General features: G+C 46.8%; 1 protein-coding gene across 1 annotated transcript in view; it reads right to left on the bottom strand.

The window, feature by feature from the left end:
• The window catches only part of LOC108799512 (chloride channel protein ClC-Kb-like), a 53,306-nt gene extending 32,744 nt beyond the window's left edge, over positions 1-20,562 (bottom strand). Inside the window, exons 1-8 of the mRNA XM_018571376.1 lie at positions 20,370-20,562; positions 13,266-13,394; positions 8,149-8,277; positions 5,415-5,554; positions 5,105-5,182; positions 4,922-5,000; positions 2,014-2,139; positions 533-617 (exon numbers count right to left, since the gene is read on the bottom strand). Of these exons, the coding sequence (XP_018426878.1) occupies positions 533-617; positions 2,014-2,139; positions 4,922-5,000; positions 5,105-5,182; positions 5,415-5,554; positions 8,149-8,277; positions 13,266-13,394; positions 20,370-20,511 (908 nt within the window). The 5' untranslated portion in view covers positions 20,512-20,562. The remainder of the gene's footprint in view (positions 1-532; positions 618-2,013; positions 2,140-4,921; positions 5,001-5,104; positions 5,183-5,414; positions 5,555-8,148; positions 8,278-13,265; positions 13,395-20,369) is intronic.
• Positions 20,563-25,426: the final 4,864 nt, after the last annotated feature.

The following is a 25,426-nucleotide window of genomic DNA, read 5'->3' as shown; positions in this document are numbered from 1 at the left end:
GTCACTCACGCAGCTGGGCGGATCTCGACAGTAGAGCTGCAGCTCGCTATATACTGAGCTTTGGGTCACGGGAGGGGGTTAGTATATATCCTCAAGTGACCCTTAAAATAACTATGGGGAAAAACACTTACCTCATAGTTCTCTTTTAAGAAGCCCTGAGTTACAGGTATGCCAGCTACATTAAGACGCAGTTTACAAAACTGCACAGTGCATTTTACTCTACTTGGACCTCTTTGTCTGCATAACCTCAGAAGGTGAACTCAGCCTTTAAACATAGCATGTGATCAATGTGTAAGACGGGAATATGAGTTTTGGTTGGAATCGGCCTGTATCATCCACTAGACTGGATTATTGTAAGGGATGTTCCAGCTGGTTGCTTTGTTGCTAGGTGTGTTTGGCCAATCTTATTTTAATTGCAATAAAAATACCAAAAACACTAATTACAATTATAAAATGATGTCTCCAAACACCGTTGTACACACTGTACTTGTATATATTAGACGAAAAAGCATCGAGCTGCAAGTTTACTCACCCCAGAACGGCGTATGAAAAATATTCTGGGAGATCAAAAGGGAATTCCACTGTCCATCCGGTACGAAAAAGAATGGCCACGGTCTCTGGAAGAATGGTAAGAAAAGGAGGAAAGGTCATTATAGGAACCGGATCGCTGACAGGTTATTGAAGATTTTAACACAAAAATAGAACATAAGAGAGTAAGCAACCCAATGTTGTGCTGCGTCCTGAACAAAATAAGTACAGTAATACCTCGGTTCTGTTCGCAAACAATTCGGTTCGGCTTCTAGAGAGGCAGAGCCAACTGTCAATCAGCCAGCGGGGTGGATCTCCACAGTAGTGTCGGGATCTCTCCTGGCTGCGGCACGGCTCTGCGCTCTCAGCATATAGCAGGCAATTGCCTGCTATAGTTGTAAAAAGGTCTGCGCTCTTGGAAGACTGCTAAAATAGATTAATAAGTAGACCTAAAGCTGCTTTGAGAAAAATTATTATATGTGATTGGTGAGTCTTATCACAGTGCTATAGGTATTTAAATAAAAGCATAAGGGTGATAAAGTGTGGCCATTTGTAATATCACCCACCACTGAGATCGCTACGACATATTAGTGTTTTATTTCATTGATATTTGTCACATTGTATCACTTAAGGAACCTTATGCGCTAAAGGTTATTTTGTTAACACAGAATTGATTCCTGCCGCACTTTATCACTTTAGCAACCTTATGCTTTAAATGGTATTTATTTAACACTGAATAGGTCTCTTTGAAGACCCTTCATTGGTTTAAATACATTTTCACACTTTTTTCACTGTGAATATTATGGTTTTCACCTAATTAAATATCACATGTTTTTTTATGTTTCATCATATGGGATTTAGCTGCAACACCAAATTCGTTTTAATTATTGGCATTTAGTTTATTTAAATACCTATAGCGCTGTGATAACACTCACCAATTGCCTGCTATATACTGAGTTTTTGGTCACCGGAGGACATTAGTATATGTCCTCCTGTGACCCTGAAGAGAACTGTGGCCATAAAGGGTTAGGCCATTGTTCCCTTTTAAACATTTCTCTGTAATTCCTCGTAAAAAATAGCAGAGCACTTCCTGTGCCTAGGCACTCCTGTTCTGTATCCTCATAGCTGTATATGAACAGTGCGAGATCATGCAAGGCACCTCTGCTTCAGACTGCTGGTCTCAGATTTGAAGTGGGATTTGGTGCAGTCTCTGATATGTAATGGTGCCTAGGCACTCCTGTGTGATATCTAAAGCTGCTTCTTACTGCAAGTTTTCCAAGATTTGGTGATGTCGCTGATGATGCCGATTCCAGGTCAGCATCAGAAAGCAGTGAAGGCAAAGTTGGCCAGGAAACTAGCATTTTCAGAGGGAGGTTTCCAATGTTAGCCTCCTTATTTCTTTTATGATCGTAGTCATTACTAATTACTCAGAATGGGCCTTTATGTCTCCTGTATCAGCTGGATTTCCCTGATCTCTGGGCTCACCTCCATTACTGTGAAGCACTGCCAAGAGTCGGAACATTAAAGCTGCACACGTTGCTGCGAAGAATCCACGCCAGTAATTGCGCACGGCAAAATGCGTAGCCGTGGCCTCCACACTGAATAGGACACCTGGAAAAGAGAACAATCAGGAGGTCAGCCATTGCTTACTGCTGCGAGAAGAGACATCAAGAGAGTTTTTTATAAAGAATGGCGGATTGCGGATCCTCTGCAGGCTCATCACCAACAGATACTCATCGCAGTATTTGATGTGTTTACAAAAGTCCTTCATCTGCTGGATTCACCTGCACTTTCACTTGGATGAGCAACATTCACCTTCGTTTTCCAACAGCTGGAATTTCCACATTCCAGTAGGAAATCCGAGTCTCAATAACATTCACATTATTTATAATGCAGCCAAAGTTATATGTGCCAGCGGTTATCATTCACTACTGTCGATGGGCGAATCAGTGACTCCCTGTAGAGACTCAATTTTGCCAAATGTTTACCACGTTGCAACTAAAACCTAAAATTCAGCTACAAATCTTTGGCAAATCTCCACATTCACCCTCACTGCTCAAAAAAATACATAGCTGGCAAATCCAGTGAGGAAGTTGATTGTACCTGGATTCTCCAAAGTTTGATAATGCTATAGCCGGCCCCATACCCTGGCAGTTTCTTCTCATTCAGCCTCGTGGACTGAACAAGAATAGAATGGGATTCCTGAACGACTTGGATGTACAAATCTCTCCTGCCAGGCTATCATATCTCTGAATACTGGAACAGTAACTCGCTGATTGGCTCTTCAATGAAAGTCGATTGAAAAATTCAACTTTTGACAAATGGAGTGGTGCCAGCAGGGCCACCCACGTCTTCAATTTCAGCCAAGTCAGCAGGACTAAATTCGAGCCGTGTATGGCCAGCTTCAGAACTTATTTGTTATAAAGGATGGGGGGAATCTGAGGACATCCTGATTTGCCCACAGTTGATATTACTGGATAATATTTATCAAACTGGTGTGAAAATGTAGTACAGAGCAGATACCAGAGAATGGAAGAATGACTGGGTGGTGGCGACTGATGGGTGGGACAGGCGGCTATGTCTGGTCTGGTCCCGCCCACCTCACTGACGCCAAAGACAGCATCCCGCTCAGCTCCCTGGCAACCGATGACATCAATGAGCTGGGCGGGAAGCCAGAATGGACAGAGCCGCAGGTTACTAAGAGCTCTTAGCAACTTGGGACGCTGTGGGCGCCCCTCTGCCAACCCCCTCCCACACACACCCGCCACCCCTTTCATGAGATGCAGCCTGAGGCGACGGCCCTGGGGCTATTAAATTCTGACAGAGGTGGGTGTGCCGCTGTCAGAATACCCAAACAGTGATTGAAACTGATTGGTCGCAGTCATTCTTTGGCTAAGAATTTGCGGATCAGCTCTTTTGGCAAAATTTGATTGAAAAACTGACTTTTTTCACATTGCAAGGGTCAGCAGGATTGAGCCAAAATTAGAGCAATATATGACCAGCTTTATATGGAACATATATTAATTGTGTCTAAGCCATACCCTAGAAAATCTAACATCCTAAATTACTCCTGAAAAATAGCAGTGCCCTTCCTGGTATGTGATGGTGCCTACGCAGTCCTGTGCTTACTTCCTTATTGCTCGAGATCTGCAGTGTTTGGTCATAGGCAGTGCTACCTCTGTCTTCTAGTCTTAGGAGATTCAGAGTGTCATTTGGTGATGTCAGTTCTCTTTTCCTCACTGTTCTCCTCCTTGCTGGAGGCACTAACACAAGAAAGCAAAGCCCTGCTCTACCAAGATGGCCGCCTCCGCACAGAGACATAGAACAAGGCAGTGCTACCTCTGTTTTCTAGTCTTAGGAGATTCAGAGTGACAATTGGTGATGTCAGTTCTCTGTTCCTCACTGTTCTCCTCCTTGCTGGAGGCACTAACACGAGGAGCAAAGCCCTGCCTCTACCAAGATGGCCGCCTCCGCACAGAGACATAGAACAAGGCAAAGTAAGTCAGTAATGAGAAAAATCAGTATTGGGGAGACCGGAGACAACTCTGCAGACTAGGCCTTTGTAGGGTGCAGCTTCTGGAGTTCAGTCCCTCTTTAATAAGTTGATGGATGTATGCTGCAACTGTATACATCTGCAGCTTAAACCTTTAGGCTGGGTTCACACCTAGGCGTATCAAATATGCGCGTTTGTCGCGCGTTTCGTGACAAGCGTTTTTACCGCGATCCGCGGTAAAAAACGTGCGACAAACGCACGTTTCCGAGGGCTACCTGGCTGTATCCCAATGGAAACACGCAACAAAAACGCCCCACAGAAGCTCCTGTACTTCTTTGGGCGTAGGGCGTTTTGTAGCGCGTTCATACGGCCTGTAATACGCCCAGGTGTGAACCATACCCATAGGAAATAATGGGATTTCGGTGTTTGAGCGTTTTGCAGAGCGTTCGAACGCGCTACAAAACGCCCAGGTGTGAACCAGGCCTTAGACATAAAGCCCTCGACGTTTTATGATGACCTCTGCCAAGCACAAGTCAAGTCTTGTTAGCAGCGATCCCGTGCATGAAATGATTTCACTGGGAACTGATTAACTCATTTGATAAGTGAAATTTAAAGCGGATTGCTTCAGTTCTGAATCCCTGTCATCCCCTTCATATTATTGCCGTGTGTTCCTCAGAGCTGCAGAGGTGACAAAGTTCACCGCAGGCTCGGCCGAAGCTCATAATAAGAAAAGGAAACTGCGCACATGACTCGAGAAGTTAACTGGTAACATTTATATTAACCGAAATGACACTATAAACTGTAAACGCTCTTGCTGCATGGCTATCAATATGTCATATAAGGTTACAAAATTCCTCTGGTTAAATGATGGCAATGGTATAATAAAGATAGACTACCTACCTCCTACGGGAGCAACAAAGCAACAAGCCACACCCACCGCCGCTCCAGCAATCAACAGTTCATACTTGCGGCTCGCATTCTAGGTGACAGCGACAAAAGAAGAATCAGGAGACAGATCATTCTACAGGTACGACACCACAAAAGGTACATGCTGCAAGGCTTAAGATACGACATCAGTCTTACCTCTTTGGCTCCAACCAGCTTCACCATCACCTTCCCCAGCTGAGTTGCAAGTATGGCGGCCATATGGACAAAAGGTCCCTATTAAAACATGACAAATATACTGTCGTTATCGCAGCACCATCTCAGTCTAAAACTCTCCACCTATCCTGTACTGACCCCCCACACAGCGCTGTCACTGCACCTCCATCCTGTCCTGTGTGTATATATATATATATACTATTCCTGTACTGACCCCCCACACAGCGCTGTCACTGCACCTCCATCCTGTCCTGTTCCTTTTATATTTTCTGCATTGTGCGTTATTACTTACCACTTTCCCAAGGAATATTGTGTTTCCAGCAGCAAGTGTGCAGGTGACACCAATTAATTTGGCAATAAATGTGCGTAACGTGAAAAATTCAGCTAGGACCACTCCTCTCAATGTAACCTTGATCTCTGGAATACCAGAACCTGCAAATGTTTAAAAAGACTATTAGCTTATTTCTAACATCTCTGAAATAGAAGAGACAAATATCCCCCTGCTGTCTGTGTCACCCTGCAGGAGGAGGAGACTCATAGCTCCCTTCTGTCTGTATCACCCTGCAGGAGGAGGTCAGACTCATAGCTCCCTTCTGTCTGTATCACCCTGCAGGAGGAGGTCAGACTCATAGCTCCCTTCTGTCTGTATCACCCTGCAGGAGGAGGTCAGACTCATAGCTCCCTTCTGTCTGTATCACCCTGCAGGAGGAGGTCAGACTCATAGCTCCCTTCTGTCTGTATCACCCTGCAGGAGGAGGTCAGACTCATAGCTCCCTTCTGTCTGTATCACCCTGCAGGAGGAGGTCAGACTCATAGCTCCCTTCTGTCTGTATCACCCTGCAGGAGGAGGTCAGACTCATAGCTCCCTTCTGTCTGTATCACCCTGCAGGAGGAGGTCAGACTCATAGCTCCCTTCTGTCTGTATCACCCTGCAGGAGGAGGTCAGACTCATAGCTCCCTTCTGTCTGTATCACCCTGCAGGAGGAGGTCAGACTCATAGCTCCCTTCTGTCTGTATCACCCTGCAGGAGGAGGTCAGACTCATAGCTCCCTTCTGTCTGTATCACCCTGCAGGAGGAGGTCAGACTCATAGCTCCCTTCTGTCTGTATCACCCTGCAGGAGGAGGTCAGACTCATAGCTCCCTTCTGTCTGTATCACCCTGCAGGAGGAGGTCAGACTCATAGCTCCCTTCTGTCTGTATCACCCTGCAGGAGGAGGTCAGACTCATAGCTCCCTTCTGTCTGTATCACCCTGCAGGAGGAGGTCAGACTCATAGCTCCCTTCTGTCTGTATCACCCTGCAGGAGGAGGTCAGACTCATAGCTCCCTTCTGTCTGTATCACCCTGCAGGAGGAGGTCAGACTCATAGCTCCCTTCTGTCTGTATCACCCTGCAGGAGGAGGTCAGACTCATAGCTCCCTTCTGTCTGTATCACCCTGCAGGAGGAGGTCAGACTCATAGCTCCCTTCTGTCTGTATCACCCTGCAGGAGGAGGTCAGACTCATAGCTCCCTTCTGTCTGTATCACCCTGCAGGAGGAGGTCAGACTCATAGCTCCCTTCTGTCTGTATCACCCTGCAGGAGGAGGTCAGACTCATAGCTCCCTTCTGTCTGTATCACCCTGCAGGAGGAGGTCAGACTCATAGCTCCCTTCTGTCTGTATCACCCTGCAGGAGGAGGTCAGACTCATAGCTCCCTTCTGTCTGTATCACCCTGCAGGAGGAGGTCAGACTCATAGCTCCCTTCTGTCTGTATCACCCTGCAGGAGGAGGTCAGACTCATAGCTCCCTTCTGTCTGTATCACCCTGCAGGAGGAGGTCAGACTCATAGCTCCCTTCTGTCTGTATCACCCTGCAGGAGGAGGTCAGACTCATAGCTCCCTTCTGTCTGTATCACCCTGCAGGAGGAGGTCAGACTCATAGCTCCCTTCTGTCTGTATCACCCTGCAGGAGGAGGTCAGACTCATAGCTCCCTTCTGTCTGTATCACCCTGCAGGAGGAGGTCAGACTCATAGCTCCCTTCTGTCTGTATCACCCTGCAGGAGGAGGTCAGACTCATAGCTCCCTTCTGTCTGTATCACCCTGCAGGAGGAGGTCAGACTCATAGCTCCCTTCTGTCTGTATCACCCTGCAGGAGGAGGTCAGACTCATAGCTCCCTTCTGTCTGTATCACCCTGCAGGAGGAGGTCAGACTCATAGCTCCCTTCTGTCTGTATCACCCTGCAGGAGGAGGTCAGACTCATAGCTCCCTTCTGTCTGTATCACCCTGCAGGAGGAGGTCAGACTCATAGCTCCCTTCTGTCTGTATCACCCTGCAGGAGGAGGTCAGACTCATAGCTCCCTTCTGTCTGTATCACCCTGCAGGAGGAGGTCAGACTCATAGCTCCCTTCTGTCTGTATCACCCTGCAGGAGGAGGTCAGACTCATAGCTCCCTTCTGTCTGTATCACCCTGCAGGAGGAGGTCAGACTCATAGCTCCCTTCTGTCTGTATCACCCTGCAGGAGGAGGTCAGACTCATAGCTCCCTTCTGTCTGTATCACCCTGCAGGAGGAGGTCAGACTCATAGCTCCCTTCTGTCTGTATCACCCTGCAGGAGGAGGTCAGACTCATAGCTCCCTTCTGTCTGTATCACCCTGCAGGAGGAGGTCAGACTCATAGCTCCCTTCTGTCTGTATCACCCTGCAGGAGGAGGTCAGACTCATAGCTCCCTTCTGTCTGTATCACCCTGCAGGAGGAGGTCAGACTCATAGCTCCCTTCTGTCTGTATCACCCTGCAGGAGGAGGTCAGACTCATAGCTCCCTTCTGTCTGTATCACCCTGCAGGAGGAGGTCAGACTCATAGCTCCCTTCTGTCTGTATCACCCTGCAGGAGGAGGACAGCCTCATAGCTCCCTTCTGTCTGTGTCACCCTGCAGGAGGAGGACAGACTCATAGCTCCCTTCTGTCTGTGTCACCCTGCAGTCCTCTTCTGTCTTGGGGCAGACACATAGCTCTTTTCTGAGAAGTTCATAGTGACTGGAAAACGTACCTGCCGCCTGAGGAGAGATATATTTGGCCACTCCCGCTGATATACACATGAGTAGAACATGATAAAGGATCCAGGAGAAGTACTGCAAATAGCGGTATTGGTCGAGGGCATCGTACACCCACAGGTTGTCTGTGTATGGAAAAGAGAATGAGACATTTCTAATCTAAATCTTCAGTTTAAATTTTTATGTATATCCGTGGACGTTATAATGCAGCGGTCGCCAAGCGGTGGTCCGCGATAAAATGTTGGTGGTCCCCGGGCCCCCTCTGATGCCGTGCAGGCTGGGCTGTCATTGAAGCGGCACGGAGGCTCTGGGGCTGCCTCTCACTGACTCGAGCAGCGGCTGTCACAAGGAATGCGCCGCTCTCGGTATATTCTGGGCCGGGGTGGGCGGCACCGCTCCCTCCCTCCACCAGCACTGCCACTCCTGCAGGCACACCCGCACCTATGTATGTATATATAGATATATTCTCATATTTTTTGTTTCCTCATATATAAATATATTCTCGTGTGTGTGTATATATATATTTTTTTACAAAATTCCTATTAGTGGTCCTCGGGATTTAAAATGATGAATTTAGCGGTCCATGAGGTCTGAAAGGTTGGCGACCGCTGGTCTAATGTACATTCAGAATGTAAATAATTAAAATGTTGTATTGTTTTACAGACCTGGAATTCAGATTGATTAAAACTGTTAGTGATTCATTGACATTGAAATAACACTACGCACAAAATATTATTGATTCTGACCAAGGAATCTTATTGGGCTCAGTCCTGAGCTAAGACCTTCTTACCGGATACGCTTATTGTCTGCTTCCAGACCGCTTTGAGTTGTACAGCTTGCTTCAGATGTTTATAGTAGAGGAACTACAAGACACCACCTCCTCGAACCTCCTGCTGCTGCACAGGTTTATACCTGCCCAGTTCTCTGCTTTTGCTGTCCCACTTCCTGGTTGGATGACGACCAGCTTTAGCCAACATGTTGCTCTCAGCCCTAGATGCCATACACATGCCTTCTGTAATCCCATGGACTACAGTCAATGCGTCATCCAGGGCTGTCTTTCAGAAACACCGCTGCACATGCCCACTCACTCCTCTCCCTTGGCTCTCTCTCAGCATTGTCATTGTATGCAGGGAAATTCATTAGACAGCACTGCAGGTCCAAACTTGAAGGCATGGAAGCACATTTCAAGGCCTCCCACACAGCCACATAGGAGAATGGAAAAGATAATGGTAGCCCTCTACATTGAGTACAGTCTTTGGCCAATTTTATTGGTAGGGCAATCATGCCTGCAGTACCACATGCATAGTGTGATACAATTCTGGCATACATTCCAGTGCACCCTAAGGGCTGTGGGGTAACCAAGTGATTCTTTAAGCTATCCAGCGAGCTAATATCCTTGTGTCATCGCTTTTCCACTGGCCACGCACATCCACAAACAGTAGACACACATCTCAGGGTAGCTTGCCACCACATGCAGTTTGCCAACTCATAGGCAGCCATATACACACACTGACACATAGATCCCTGTCTGGTAGGTACGATAGTTTCCGCATGCTGAGATTAATCTTAATCTACATGCAATCAGCAGCCACATTTATAACATATAAAGCATTGGGAAGGTCTGCAGGGAGGGTGAAGGAGGAATCCTGGAGTTGGAATACAACTGTTCGAGCCTTATTTTCTGAACTGCCAGTTTGGTTCGACCTTCTCTTGCTATCCCTTCGCATTACGGCCATCGGATGGAAATGAGAATAGGAATTTCCTATAGGAACCCGGAAGTCGGCAGCCGCCGGAGGACACAGCGGGGATCGCGGACAAGGTAAAACCTGTACGCTGTATTCCCGAGGGTGGCTCCGGGGGGGGGGGGGGGGTTACCGCTTTGTTAACCCCGATCCACACTCGGGAATACCAATGGAAACGCGCGGCAAAACGCCCCAAAGAAGCTCCTGTACTTGGGCGTAGGGCGTTTTGCAGCGCGTTCCCACGCGCTGAAATACGCCCAGGTGGGAACCATGCCCATAGGCAATCATTGGTTTTCACATGTTGAGCGTTGTACAGCGCGTAGGAACGCCCAGGTGTGAACCAGGCCTAAGTGTTAAAGTTGTCAGATTAGATTCAAGGTAACTGTACAAAGTCACTTAATCTTAAAATTGCACCTTTAAAAAAAATTAAGTTACGTGCCCCCATGTGATGCTATTAATGGTGTTAGAAGTTCTCTATGGAGACATAAGGGTCTATTAGACCCCCGATGTCTTCCCTGCCAAGCAAAACAAATAGTCCTCTATCTGCTGCTCTCCAGGCCACAGCCGACCAGGATCTGACAGCTGTATTCCTGAAAGCTCCCAGAGCAGAGCGCCTCTGGATTCACTATACGAAGTTTATGTGATGCTGGCTCCTATATAAGTAAAATTTTACAGTCTCCACCATCAATTCTAGATTAAAGCCCCGAGCACGCTGGGCAATTTTGGCCAAAGAATAGACAAGTGTTCTGATTTGGGTCGCTGGTCTGGCATCCTGGACACTCGTTTATCTTTTTATATCACAGTCTGGTGTCCCGTAACTTTTTGCCATTTCTGTGAGCAGTTGATGAAGGGGGAATTCTGAGCCCCCGGAAGGTGTTGGTTGTCTCTTTTTTCACCTTTTAGAAGAAACATGGAGATCACCAACACACCGAGGTCCACATTATCAATCCGTCCTTTACTGACGTTCAGATAAGCATGGTGTCACAGAATGTATAAGCGTTTTGGAGTCACAGAATGAGCGTTTTAGAACCTAAATGTGGCCTCTTCATCAGGCAAAACAATGTCACCTGACGTGCAATAAAGACTTACTGTACTCATATTTGACTTGGTGCGATCATCCCTACAAACGTCTGACTACTCTGGGGACTAATAGGGACACCTTGGGTGGCAGACATCTGCCTCTTTGGATCTCAAGCTGTCACGGATCGGGGCTCACGGGTATGTGGTATGGTCAGGTATGTGGACCCGTTCCACTACACTGCCAGGGACACTTAGAGAAAAGGGTGCGAGCAGTGTAGGCTGACGACTCCCAGAGCTGGAGTACAAGCAGGGAACAGAGCAGGGGAACTGAATGAGGCAGTGGAAGTCAGCTTAAGCTGGAAGTTCAAAATACAAGGACAAGTGCTGCAATGCTGACTAGGTGGCATGGGGGCCCCCAGGATGTGGAATCTAAGAGCCAGCCGTTATTCACCAGAGCTCCTGATGGTGAAGATGGGCTTGGCTGCGTGCTGACCCCAGGCCACAATCCCTAGGTCCACCCAACTCAAGTGAAGCACAGGGCAGCCAGTAGACAGGGATTTCCAAGGAAAAGCCAGAGGTTCGGTACATGAGAAAACTTCCAGGAATTCAGGGTAAATCACAAACAGGGGCCTCAGCGACTAGCTTGGGAAAGCGTTGCTCGGGCAGCATGCCGTTCGCTGGCCTGAGTTTAAATAGAGACAGGAAGAGGGAGGATCCACAGGATTGGCCACAAGCAGACTGCACTGATTGGCCCGAGAAGCTGCATAAGAAACAGCAGGAGAGGTCGGCCGACGTCTAAAGCTTGCAGACTGGTGCAAGAGTGGGTTAGGTTCAGAGCACATGTCAGGAGGACTACAACCCCCAGCACAGCAAGCCTGCAGAACCAGGGGTAAGAGATATGTATATACTTGTAGAACTACAAGTAACAGTTCAGCTGCAAGTCTGCTGCTGAACTGTGACACAAGCCCTATTTATTTATTATTGGGATTTATCGGGGATGCACCGATACAGATACTAGTACTGAGTACTCTTACTCGCCCAAATGCTCCGGTACTTATCCCCGATACTGGAACTTCTGGTCAGGGGGCCATTTCCTCTGACCACCAGTGCCACGAGGGAACATAGAGCTGCCTTCCAATCATGAAGCCGGGCCGCGGGTAATGACTCGGGGCCCAGCTTCCTGATTGGCCAGGAAGCCGACTCCATGCTGTTTGGCCAGCTCCATGCTGGGAGGCCAGCTTCCTAGCCAATCATCATGGTGCTGGCCAATCAGCATAGAGCCGGCTTCCCGGCCAATCAGCATGGAGCTGGCCAAACAACATGTAGTCGGCTTCCTGGCCAATCAGGAAGCTGGGCCCCGAGTCATTACCCGCGGCCTGACTTTGTGATTGGAAAGCAGCTCCATGTTCCCTCGCGGCACTGCTGGTCAGAGGCAATGTCCCTCTGATTGGCCCGGGAGGCCATCTTCCTAGCCAATCAGCATGGTGCCCGACCAATCAGGAAGCCAGGCAGCGGGTAATCGCCCACATTCCTGATTGGCCAAGAAGCCGCCTCCATTCTAATCCCAATCAGCATGGAGCCGGCTTCCCGACCAATCAGGAAGCCAGGCAGCGGGTAATGGCCCACCTTCCTGATTGGCCAAGAAGCCGGCTCCATTCTAATTGGCTTGGATGCCAGCTTCCCGGCCAACCAGCATCAAGCCGTCCAAAGACCCTTCCCGGTCAATCAGCCTGGAGCTGGCTTCCCAGGGCAATCAAGCCGGGCAGCGGGTAAGGAATTCCCTGATTGCCCGTGAAGCCGGCTTCATGCTACCAGAAGTACTGGTATCGGTACTCGGTGTCGGCGAGTACTGAAATATAAATATCAGTACTTGATACCAAAAACCGGTAGTGGTGCATCGCTGTTATTTATACAGCGCCGACAATTTACATAGTTGCACATTCACATCAGTCCCTGCCCTCAAGGAGCTTACAATCTATGGTCCCTATCTCACATACAGGGCCAGCTCGGAAAGGAGCCAATGTCTTTGGAGTGTGGGAGGATGCTGGAGTACCCAGAGCAAACCCACGGAGAACACACAAGCTCCTTGCAGATAGTGACCTGGCTGGGATTGGAACCAGGGACACCCCAGTGTTGGGAGGCAGAAGTGCTAACCACTATGCCACAATTGTATGGGGAAAAAAGGGATGAAGAAAATTATTTTTGGAAAATGTTACAATAACAGCTTCAGAATGATAATTCAATAAAATAAATGATCTTTTAATAATATGATGCAGCATAATAATCAGAAAAAGTGCGCTGTAATCGTGGCCAGAGGCCGGCTCATTAGTAAGGGCGACACTGATACTCACATCGCTGTAGCTTGGCAACGACGACATCCAGACCGAAGCTGAGTGAAGCCATACTAATCCCCAACAAGAACAGGAAGATCCAGTCCTCACCAAATCGCTTCAGTCCGTAACGCAAAGTCCGGCCCACAGCTGTGATAAATCAATGAATACAAAGACACAATCAGTACATCCAGGTAGCACGTTGATCTATTCTAAAACTGAATCCTGAACTCCGGCCTTCCCTTCAGTCTTGCACAGTTGTACCAGCTCCTCTCCTGGACTGAAAGTGCTTCCTCTGATTTCAGGTTAAGGCTGGGTTCACACCTAGGCGTATCAAATATGCGCGTTTGTCGCGCGTTTCGTGGCGTGCGAATCGCTGTAAAAAAAAACGCGCGACAAACGCGTGTTTCCGAGGGCTACCTGGCTGTATCCCAATGGATACGCGCGGCAAATACGCCCCAAAGAAGCTCCTGTACTTCTTTGGGCGTAGGGCGTTTTGCAGCGCGTTCCTGCGCGTTGTAAAACGCCCAGGTGGGAACCATGCCCATAGGCAATCATTGGCTTTCACATGTTGAGCGTTTTACAGAGCGTAGGAACGCGCTGTAAAACGCCCAGGTGTGAACCAGGCCTTAGGGAAGCGGTTGTCCTTCTCTGCAGCATGCTGGCAGGGGATGGGCTTTTCTACTCAGGCTGTGGCTGCTTTAGAAAGAAAACCTATTCTCAGACTTTGTACACCTTCTGTTTTCATGAACCCGGAATGTATTTTGCTTATTTCAGCTGAAAGTTCTATTGGTCTAGCCTAGGCAAGAAATGTTAAACCCGAGCCAATGTTTGTACATATAATTTAGGTCAATCTTCACAACAGGGACACGAGCACTTGTAAAATCTGACAAGGATCTATCTTTTCACCACTCTGTTCAAACAAGTAAATGAGCAGACTTCAGTCCCTTCATCTCTAACTTTACATTTGTCTGGTGTGTTAATGCACCTCGGCATGGCTAAAACTACACCTGGCCCTATTTAGGGAATGCATTGCCCTGCATGCGGTGCACAGGTTCATCACCTTGGTGGATTGGGGTGCCAGCGCACCCACACTCATTCGTTTTTATTGTAGTTAAAGTGGACTTTTACCCCCTTTGACCAAATCAGATCAGCACTCAGCTCTGCATGCTGATATGAAATCATCTCACATTCATTGATTAAACAAACATATTTTCCTTTTACTTACAATTAATTTTTTTCCACTTCCTGGTCCACTTTGGCACAAACTATATGTGATCATACCCAAGCATTGCATCCTGGGAAGGTTACATCAGCAGAGCATTGCTGGGAAATCTCATCTGTAATCTCACAAGATCTCAGGGAAAGGCATTTTCCTCCCCTGAGATGATGCGCATGGTCACATGTGCCAGAGATTCAGGAAGTACAGGTAGAGCTAGTAACCTGCCCTTGGTTAAAATGGCCACTGTGAGAGGACTGGGGTAGAAAAGAAAAATAAGGTATGCATAAAAATAAAAAGCCGGTATTATCTCAAAGTATCTGATTGTAGATTGTCATCACTCAACATTTATAAAGTTGCCTTTGTTGTTATTTTGAAGATTTGGGTAAAGTTCCTCTTTAAGCTTTCTAAGTTTAGGTCTAAGCTCCACTCCAGACATGCAGCTCAAACTACACTCAAAGTACCTATATAGGGACTGTGCAATTTCTTATTCACAGATACTTCTGCCAAACAGTAGACTTAGCTCTTTTTAAGCACTTGCCGTCCATGACCGTTCCTGAACGGCCGGACGGGAGCCTTATAGGAGCGTCTTAAGACGTCCTGCCCCTCCCCCCTGTCGTACGCGCCATTCAGCGAGCACACGAGTGGGGAACTGTTAGCAATGTAAACAGCCAGCGATGGCTGTTTACATTCAAGCGATCAGGCGTTTCTCGATCGCATGCAGTAGCTGCGGGTGTGCGCCCCCCGGCACCTCCGTCGCCACCACCTCCTCGCTGCCGGTCCTGAGATCCGCTGTGCCCGTTGCGGCTGCGACCGGCACGGCGACGCGGTCAGTGGAGATCAAAAGGGAGATGAGTACACGATCTCCCTTTGATCTCTTCTCGGTCCCCGAATGCAGTGAGTGATGTATGTTACATCACTTCCTGCGTTCAGTGTCACTCTCCAGCTACAGATGCCGGTGAGAAGCTTATGAAGCAGATCTCTGCTACATCAGCTTCTCTGGGGGTCCATAGGTGACATTAGGGGTAATAGAGACCCCTGATGTCTCCATAAAGAGGACCTGGCATGTAAATTGGCTATCACATAGGGGATTTCTTATCCCCTATGTGATAGCAATAAAGTTAAGTGTAAAAAACAAAAGTTTAAATAAAATGAATGCATAAAAAAAGTCACAAATAAAAAGAAATGTAAAATAACAAAACATTTTTTAAAGTCCCCCCCCCACAAACACACGTGGGTGCGCCTATGTGCGAAAACGATGATTGTGCCCATTACGCCGCACATGTAACATTGCCGCAAACGTCGCAGTGAGAGCAATAATTTTAGGGCCATCAATCACTGATAACACTAAAACGATGAGCGGTAAGAGCTTTTAAAGCGTCGCCTATGGCCAATTTTGGGTGTGGTCGTTTTCTGCGATTTCGTGGACGCGCGCAATTTCAAGGCTTAACATGTTTGGTGTCTATTTACCCGACGTGACCCCGACTTTTATATTTTACCAAAAAACTGGGTGATAACAAATGTTTTATAAGAGTACTTTTTTTGTTATATAGTAAAAAATAAAAATAAAACCCGTAGTGGTGATTAAATACCATTAAAAAGAAAGCTCTACGTGCCCCCAAAAAATGATATAAAATGTGTTTCAGTACAGCGTCGCGTGACGGAATAAATGTCAGTCAAAGTACCTCAGCGCTGAATACTGAAAAATGGCCGGGACAGGAAGGGGGTTTAACGCCGCCGACTTCAAGGGGGTTAACCCCCACTTCAGTGGAGCTTCATCAAGAGCACACGCTCAGCATGCTGACTGGACAGTGAAAGAGAAGCTGCGCACTTATGAGTCGCATCATCACGGTGCCCATCAAGCTCTCTCTTCCATCATCATATTCACTGTCAACACATGTGCGTTGCAACATAGCCTGATTGCCCCCCGGTGCCGTCCCTCCCCAGTCTGAGTGAGGATCTTCAGAGACTAAAGGTGCCCATACACTGCTCGATTCTCGTACGATCGCAGGATTTCGCCCGATTCTCGTACGAGAATCGGGCGAAATCCTGCGATCGTACGAGAATCGAGCAGTGTGAACTAAGACGTGCGACCGTTTCTACTGTACGGTCGCACGTCTTTTGTCGAGCCAACATGCTTGAAAACCAGCCGAGAATCGTACGATTCTCGGCTGGTTTTCAAGCATGTTGGCTCGACAAAAGACGTGCGACCGTACAGTAGAAACGGTCGCACGTCTTAGTTCACACTGCTCGATTCTCGTACGAGAATCGAGCAGTGTATGGGCACCTTTATATAAAGACAGAATTATGTACTTGATCTAATTACATTTCAACATTTTCTGTAATAAATATCTGATGTTGTATATTATTATAGAGGATTTATATATCGCCAATAGTTTACATAGCGCTTTACAATATGAGGGAGACATTACAATCACAATACAATTCAAGACAAGATGGTAAGGAGGGCCCCGCCCCTGAGGGCTTACAATCTGAGTTATAATAATAACTGAATTATCCTTAGACTAGCAATTACAAGCTAAGCTCATGAACTGTCTGTCTATTTATAGACTAAAGCTCGGTACCGTACACCGGTGAAACCCCCGGGCTGGACAAAGTTTGGGAAAACTACCAAACAAATAAATGATAAGGGGCTTTAAATAGCACTCGGAGCTACATTTAAGCTTTGATAAGAACGCACATATTTTATTTCAACATTAAAAACACTGACCCTGTATACGACACCATTGGGATTGGCAGTAAATTACCGGTGTCAGGAAGTCCTCCTGTACTGATAGAAGGACAGAACATTGTTAGCCAATCAGCTACAGTCTCTGTTTGGGCATTGCGACAGCCAGTTCTCAGAATACTCTAGTCTAGCTGACGGAAGATTCCTCCATCCACGCTGCTTAGCAGGACTGAACAAGAGAAATCTAGCTATGGCAAGCTTCAGCGACTTGTTGCCCCACCACGGCTGGTTCCTCTCTTACGGTTCTGATGTAAAATGAGGGGGGGGGGGGGGTATTTGGGCCATGATAAGCAATCCATTTTATGGGTTCTTATAGGGCAGGACTGAGGCTGAAATACGACGAGTGTTAAGGTGACCATACACTGCACGCTTCTCGTACGAGAATCACGGGGCATCCCGCGATCGTATGATCGTGCAGTGTATGGAAAGCTTGCGACCGTTTCTACTTCCGTTTCTAAGTCTTCCGTCGAACCAGAATTAACCGGAGTTAGTGGCCTGCTGGTTCGACAACTGCCGAACGGGCCGGTGTGCGCACGCGCACACTGCCCGTTTGCAGTCATCGTAAGCCACCCCTCATTACAGGGGCGGGCAAGTACGATCTGCCTGTCCAAGATGGGAAGATCGTACGTTTTTTAAAGTACTTTACAACCCTCGCAAGACGAAAGTCTTGCGAGGGTTGTAAAGTGTATGGACACGTTTAGATGTTCTCCTACATCCACCATCTTAGGACATGTGGCCTCATACGTTCTCCGCTGCTGGGCATGAGCCCCAAGCTAATGAGTTTGCGGGGACAATGGTTCCAGTGACAACAAGGGGATTTCCAGTCATTGTAGACACATTGAATCACTTTCAGACGTGTCTCGTGATGAGAGGTTGTTCTGGTTTAGTGATGTTATTCCAGACACAAACGGATGCCCTGACCGGTAGATTTATTATCTCCAACTCTGTACAGGGTCAGTCATTACATTTTCAACTTGATAAGTTTTTTATGTCTCTCGTATACCTGCTGAATGTCAATATAACACATCTCGTGGCCAATGACACAGCCTGTGACCATTACCTCATGGTCCTATGATCTCACCAACACCTTTATGGCAGCAATGCTAAGCCCTGGCGGTCAGCTGGGCTATCATACTCCTTAGATTGTGCTTTGCTTCCATTCGCAGCAGCGGAGAATATATGAGGCTGCATTTACTTGGTAGGTGGTAGATGCCGTACCCATGTTTATTTCAGTCTCGTTCTGACCCTCTCCTGTTGGAGGAACGCACTAGTTGAACCCAAATAGCAGATGGCTTAGCATTGCCTGATTGACGGATGCAATGCCGGGTCATCATAACATGATGCAGGTCAGAAGCAGAATTGCATATTGGGATGATTGGTTCATTACAGTCTTTGAGACCAAGCAGGCACTTGTTAGTCCCTGACAATGTGTGGCAAGTATTGCCTATTAGCATGAAGCTACAAGCAGGAATGACATAGATAACAGCGCTGCCCACAGATCTGACTGCGGTACAATCCTTTTGCAGGACAGTTGTGACATAAACATACAATAAACTCTCAGCTGGGAGCGAGGAACACAAACCGATAAGATCTAATGTGATCAAGCAGTTCTTTCCTTTTCATACACTTAGATGACCATACACATACATGTTCATACACTTAGATGACCATACACGTAGATGATCATGCATATAGAGTTCAATACATTTAGTCGACCATACACATAGATGACCATACATGTAGATGACCAAAAATATACATGATCATACACATAGATGACCGTACACGTCGATGACCATACACATAGAGGATCGTTCACATAGATGACCATACATGTAGATGACCATACACATAGAGGATCGTTCACAAAGATGACCATACATGTAGATGACTGTACACATAGATGGCCATATATTTAGATGACCATACATAAAGATGATCATAGATGTAGATGACCGTACACATAGATGAACATACATAAAGATGATCATACATGTAAATGACCATATATGCAGATGACCATACATGTAGATGGCCGTACACATAGATGACCATATATGTAGATGACCGTACACATAGATGACCATATATGAAGATGATCATACATGTAGATGACTGTACACATAGATGACCATACATGTAGATGACCGTACACATAGATGACCATATATGAAGATGATCATACATGTAGATGACTGTACACATAGATGACCAAACAAATAGAGGATCGTGCACATAGATGACCATACACGTAGATGACCATACACATAGAGGATCGTTCACAAAGATGACCATACATGTAGATGACTGTACACATAGATGGCCATATATTTAGATGACCATACATAAAGATGATCATAGATGTAGATGACCGTACACATAGATGAACATACATAAAGATGATCATACATGTAAATGACCATATATGCAGATGACCATACATGTAGATGACCGTACACATAGATGACCATATATGAAGATGATCATACATGTAGATGACTGTACACATAGATGACCATACATGTAGATGACCGTACACATAGATGACCATATATGAAGATGATCATACATGTAGATGACTGTACACATAGATGACCAAACAAATAGAGGATCGTGCACATAGATGACCATGCATGTAGATGACAAAACGTATACATGATCATACATGTTGATGACCGTACACATAGATGATCATACATGTAAATGACCACACACGTAGATGACAATACACGGCATTGAAGTTAAAATTGTTCAAGAACCAACTGAGTTGATCAAACAGAAAGTCTCTGGTCTGCGGTTTTGAAGGATCATATTGATGTGTGTGGCCACCATTACACGGTACTCAGAAATACAACTTTAATGATCCGCATGGGGCGCCATCATCTCATTCCATCCTTTACCATGTATCATTACCCCAAACCATCATCTCTACACACCGTCTGTGCAACTTTATACTGGTTCTTTGTCCTTTTGTGTTGGTTTTCTATATCTTGGGAATTCTTAAGCCCCGTCAGCACCACCTGTAATATTCTTCTGCTCAAAGTACAGATTTATCATTGTGACCTGAAATTTCCCAGAAATGATGATTGTTGACCTCATCCTATGGAGTGTATGTTGTATGATACGTAGGCTTGACTTGGAATTTTTCGCCTCATACACTTCTTGAACCGCGACCACAGCAGGAGAAGCGTGCTTTGGTTCTCCTTCTCTTTCGGGTTGTAGGAATAGGCCTCGCTCTCGGTCATCTCGCTCTCGGCATTACTCTCCCCCCTCTTCTCCTTCCTCTCCGGCAACTCCATCACCTCTGACTTCTGCTGAATCCCATTGGGCTCCTCCACCTTGACTTCAGCCATTGTGTCCGTACAACAATCTGGCATGTGGCTCTGCTCATCCTTCATGTCCTTTATATACATAGATATCCAGAGTGCGGCCACACCTGCCAGCCCGGCCCAGCACAGTCCAGGAATGAGAGACACGGAGTGTGTGTGCAATCACAACACTGATTGTTTAGTGATCAGTGTGTGCATGGGGGGGGGGGGGTGTCTTGGGAGATAAGAACTGAACTGGAAGAGAGAATTCCAGCAATAGCTGTACAGGTGTATGCGCATTGCCACATGTCCTCTCAGGACATTTACAGGGAATTCATTTTTTGTGTTCAAGATTGGTTCAATGTAACTCTTGTGTTTATGGTTCATAAAGCTTGTTTTTCTGTTTCCATGCTAGTTATACATATACAGCTTTATTTGCTCGTGAAATATGTTGTGCTTAGCAATACTACGTTTGAGCTTAACTGTTCCTCCGTCTTGGTGTAAGTCTGCAAGTCTGTGATAACAATAGACTGCAAGTGTGCTTCTTTAGTTTAATATCTGTCCAGATCTATAATTGCTGATATACAGAGAGCTGCGAGAGTAGTGGTGCTCAGAGACAGGAGTACAGGAGATGGTCAGGGACTGAGACATGGTACAGGAGATGGTCAGGGACTGAGACATGGTACAGGAGATGGTCAGGCACTGAGACATGGTACAGGAGATGGTCAGGGACTGAGACATGGTACAGGAGATGGTCAGGGACTGAGACATGGTACAGGAGATGGTCGGGGACTGAGGCATGGTACAGGAGATGGTCAGGGACTGCAGACATGGCACAGGAGATGGTCAGGCACTGAGACATGGTACAGGAGATGGTCAGGGACTGAGACATGGTACAGGAGATGGTCAGGTACTGAGACATGGTACAGGAGATGGTCAGGGACTGAGACATGGTACAGGAGATGGTCAGGGACTGAGACATGGTACAGGAGATGGTCAGGGACTGAGACATGGTACAGGAGAAGGTCAGGGACTGAGGCATGGTACAGGAGATGGTCAGGGACTGTAGACATGGCACAGGAGATGGTCAGGCACTGAAACATGGTACAGGAGATGGTCAGGCACTGAGACATGGTACAGGAGATGGTCAGGGACTGAGGCATGGTACAGGAGATGGTCAGGCACTGAGACATGGTACAGGAGATGGTCAGGGACTGAGACATGGTACAGGAGATGGTCAGGGACTGAGACATGGTACAGGAGATGGTCAGGGACTGAGACATGGTACAGGAGATGGTCAGGGACTGAGACATGGTACAGGAGATGGTCAGGGACTGCAGATATACAGAGTGGAAAATAATGAGAATATCCACTAAAAGTCCAAAAAAAAAACACCACATGATACAAATGTTTTACATTGAATTGCAGTTCAGCGAGTAAAATAAGTATTTGATTCCCTACCAACCAACAATAATTCTGGCTCCTCCCACAGACTGGCTATGTGGGACACAGATGAGTCCTGTCACTTTAAAGGTGCCCATACACCTTGCGATTATCATACTTTATCGTACTGGACTTGTACATAGAAGCCATGTAAATAGGACCACCCTCCTTGGACGCATTTCACCTGGACAGGACTTAATCATAGAGGTGACAGAACAAAGCTCCATCCACATCGTCACCATCTTCACTTCTGGGTTCCTGTCCCTTGCCACTTGTGATGTGAGCCCCCTATCAGACCTGAGCGTTGTGTTCCATATTTTCCGAAGAGTGACAACGCTCTTCATGAAGAATCCCTTTACTTTCAATTGTGCCTGTTAGTGCCGCTGGTGTCTTGTAGCTTGAGGCTAAGAAAGTACATGCGCTTGAGTAAATGGAAACGTTTGGAAAACGCAAGTAAAGCGCAACTTTGCTTCTGGCAACTGTGACCCATGACGTGGTCACACATTTTAACGTAATCTCGCCCAGTTTTTCGGCGTTGGAATGTGTGACCGCCAATAGGTGAAGCATTCCAGCGCTTTCCCAGCTGTTCCAGGGCAGATCGGCATCGCAGATGGTATGTGCAGGAGAACCGGTCTGCCCTGGAACAGCTGATCGGTCCTGAAATGTCACTTCTATCCGACTTTGTGAGTGCGGTGGAATGTGAGATCGCAGTCGGAGAGAAATTACATTTCAGGACCAATCAGCTGTTCCAGGACAGATCGGTTCTCCTGCACATACCATCTGCGATGCCGATCTGCCCTGGAACAGCTGACAAAGAGTTGGAATGCTTGATCCATTGGCGGTCACACATTCCACCGCGAAAAACTGGGCGGGATTACTTCACCGGTCAAACATTCTAACGTAGTCACAACCTTTGATAGAACACCGCCATCAGGGGGGGTGTAAAGCTGTTACCCATGTGAGGGGTCTGGGCAGCCTGGGGGGCCTCTTACATGGGTATCAGCTGTACCAGGGGCGGCATGGCAGAGGTGACGGGGAGGAGGTGGAGGAGGCCGGGCCCCAGCAGCAGCAGGTAAGATGAGTTGGGAGGAGGTACAGGGAAAGGGACCCCAAGGACCAGCCCACCTGGGACCCTGCAGAGCCCACCATAGAGAGTCTCAGGTAAGTCCAGCATGCTACTGCAACATTAGAGACTGCGGGGGGTCAGTGTGATCCACTCCCCCCCCTCCCCCAACCACCCTCCGTCTTGGGAGGGGGACCCAAGATAAAATCTTGCACCAGGGCCCTTATTAGGTCCGCCACTGGTTACGGGCAGCTTACACCAGACAGAAATAATACTAAGAGACAGAGGAAGGGTATACAAAGTCTCTTCTGCTAAAGGTAAAATTCCGCTTTAAGCAATGCAGTTCAGTCATGTGATCAGCATCCAGGTTGTAATGAAGAGCAATGCCTAAGGACGATCTAAGAATTATTTATATTTCCTGCATACAAAGTTCGCTGGAAGTTACAGCCGCAATTAACCAGTTCTGTCAATATTTTTTTATTAGCCGTTTGTTTTTTTAGCACCGTGACATATGTACATCTCATAATGTTACATGACCATTCCTCTACAGTGTGCAACACCGTCACTTACTCACATACAAGGAGCCTTGCAGTTTATGAGTGCACAGGGTCTGCAGATGTACATGTCCTCTTCTAGGCAAACAGACATTTTTACAAGGCTTGGTTTATATGGAATTGACCAACTTACCACGCTCAAGGTAGTTTGCATGGTGAGAAATTTCCCAGCATGCACTGTAGGCCCATGGCTGTTTCTGGCTGGTCACATGCAGTCTAGGTAATAGTTCTTGCAGGGGCATTTCATGTATTCTGGCTTTGCTGGGGTTCCAAGGCTCCCATTCTCTGCCTGTGCCTGTAGAGGCCAGCCGGACGGAGCTCGGCCATGCTCCAAATATCCCAGTTAATTGAAAAACACCGAGGATATGTCAACATTACGGGCTTGTTCACACGATGTCCGGACCAGATCTGGAGCAGATCTGCAGATGCGGCGCTATGCGTTTTTGACGCGTTTTGCGTTTCCGGACCGGACAGAATGTGACATGCAGTATTTTCTCTGTCCGTACCGGAACGGACTGCGCTCGTGAGAAGTGTAGCCCATAAAACACATAGGTATACATTGGGATGCATTTTGGGTGCATGAGCGCACGGATCTGGTCCGGACAGAATCCGGACGTCGTGTGAACAAGTCCTTAAACGTTATAGTACTGAACTTGTACACAGAAGCCCTGCCCGGGACCTCCATGCTGAGATGCATTTCACCTAGAGAGGGCATAATCATAGAGGTGACATAATCATAGAGGTGACATAGTCATAGAGGTGACATAATCATAGAGGTGACATAGTCATAGAGGTGACATAATCATAGAGGTGACATAATCATAGAGGTGACATAGTCATAGAGGTGTTTTTAAATATTTAATCTTATAGTCATAGAGGTGACTGACAGAACATAGCTGTCCTTCACCATTCCATCCACAGCCTCACCATCTTTTTTAAATATTTAATCTTTATTTTTACAAAACCTTAAACAACATTTTAAGGTTTTGTAAAAATAAAAATTCTGAGCCTGATGAAGGGGACCCCCTGCGGTCCCGAAAGCGCTTGTGTATTGGATGGCAATGTGCCATTAAAATGGATCATTGACTAACAAAAACTGGTGTGCTGGTGACATTATTCCTTTATTCTGTGATTCACACGGTGCCTTCCGTGGTCACTACAAGCACCCACCCAGCTTGGGGTTACTCTGGTTAGGAGTGCAGCAAGACATCCTGTTTTTGATAGTCATAGAGGTGACATAATCATAGAGGTGACATAGTCATAGAGGTGACATAATCATAGAGGTGACATAGTCATAGAGGTGACATAATCATAGAGGTGACATAGTCATAGAGGTGACATAGTCATAGAGGTGACATAATCATAGAGGTGACATAGTCATAGAGGTGACATAATCATAGAGGTGACATAGTCATAGAGGTGACTGACAGAACATAGCTGTCCTTCACCATTCCATCCACAGCCTCACCATCTTTTTTAAATATTTAATCTTTATTTTTACAAAACCTTAAACAACATTTTAAGGTTTTGTAAAAATAAAAATTCTGAGCCTGATGAAGGGGACCCCCTGCGGTCCCGAAAGCGCTTGTGTATTGGATGGCAATGTGCCATTAAAATGGATCATTGACTAACAAAAACTGGTGTGCTGGTGACATTATTCCTTTATTCTGTGATTCACACGGTGCCTTCCGTGGGCACTACAAGCACCCACCCAGCTTGGGGGTACTCTGGTTAGGAGTGTGACATAGTCATAGAGGTGACATAATCATAGAGGTGACATAGTCATAGAGGTGACATAGTCATAGAGGTGACATAATCATAGAGGTGACATAGTCATAGAGGTGAC

This window comes from Nanorana parkeri, unplaced genomic scaffold, assembly GCF_000935625.1.
Source record: "Nanorana parkeri isolate BGI_ZX_2015 unplaced genomic scaffold, ASM93562v1 scaffold1746, whole genome shotgun sequence".
NCBI lineage: Eukaryota > Metazoa > Chordata > Amphibia > Anura > Dicroglossidae > Nanorana > Nanorana parkeri.
Note: the sequence above shows the minus strand (reverse complement) of the source record. Positions and strands in the feature narration are given on the sequence as shown.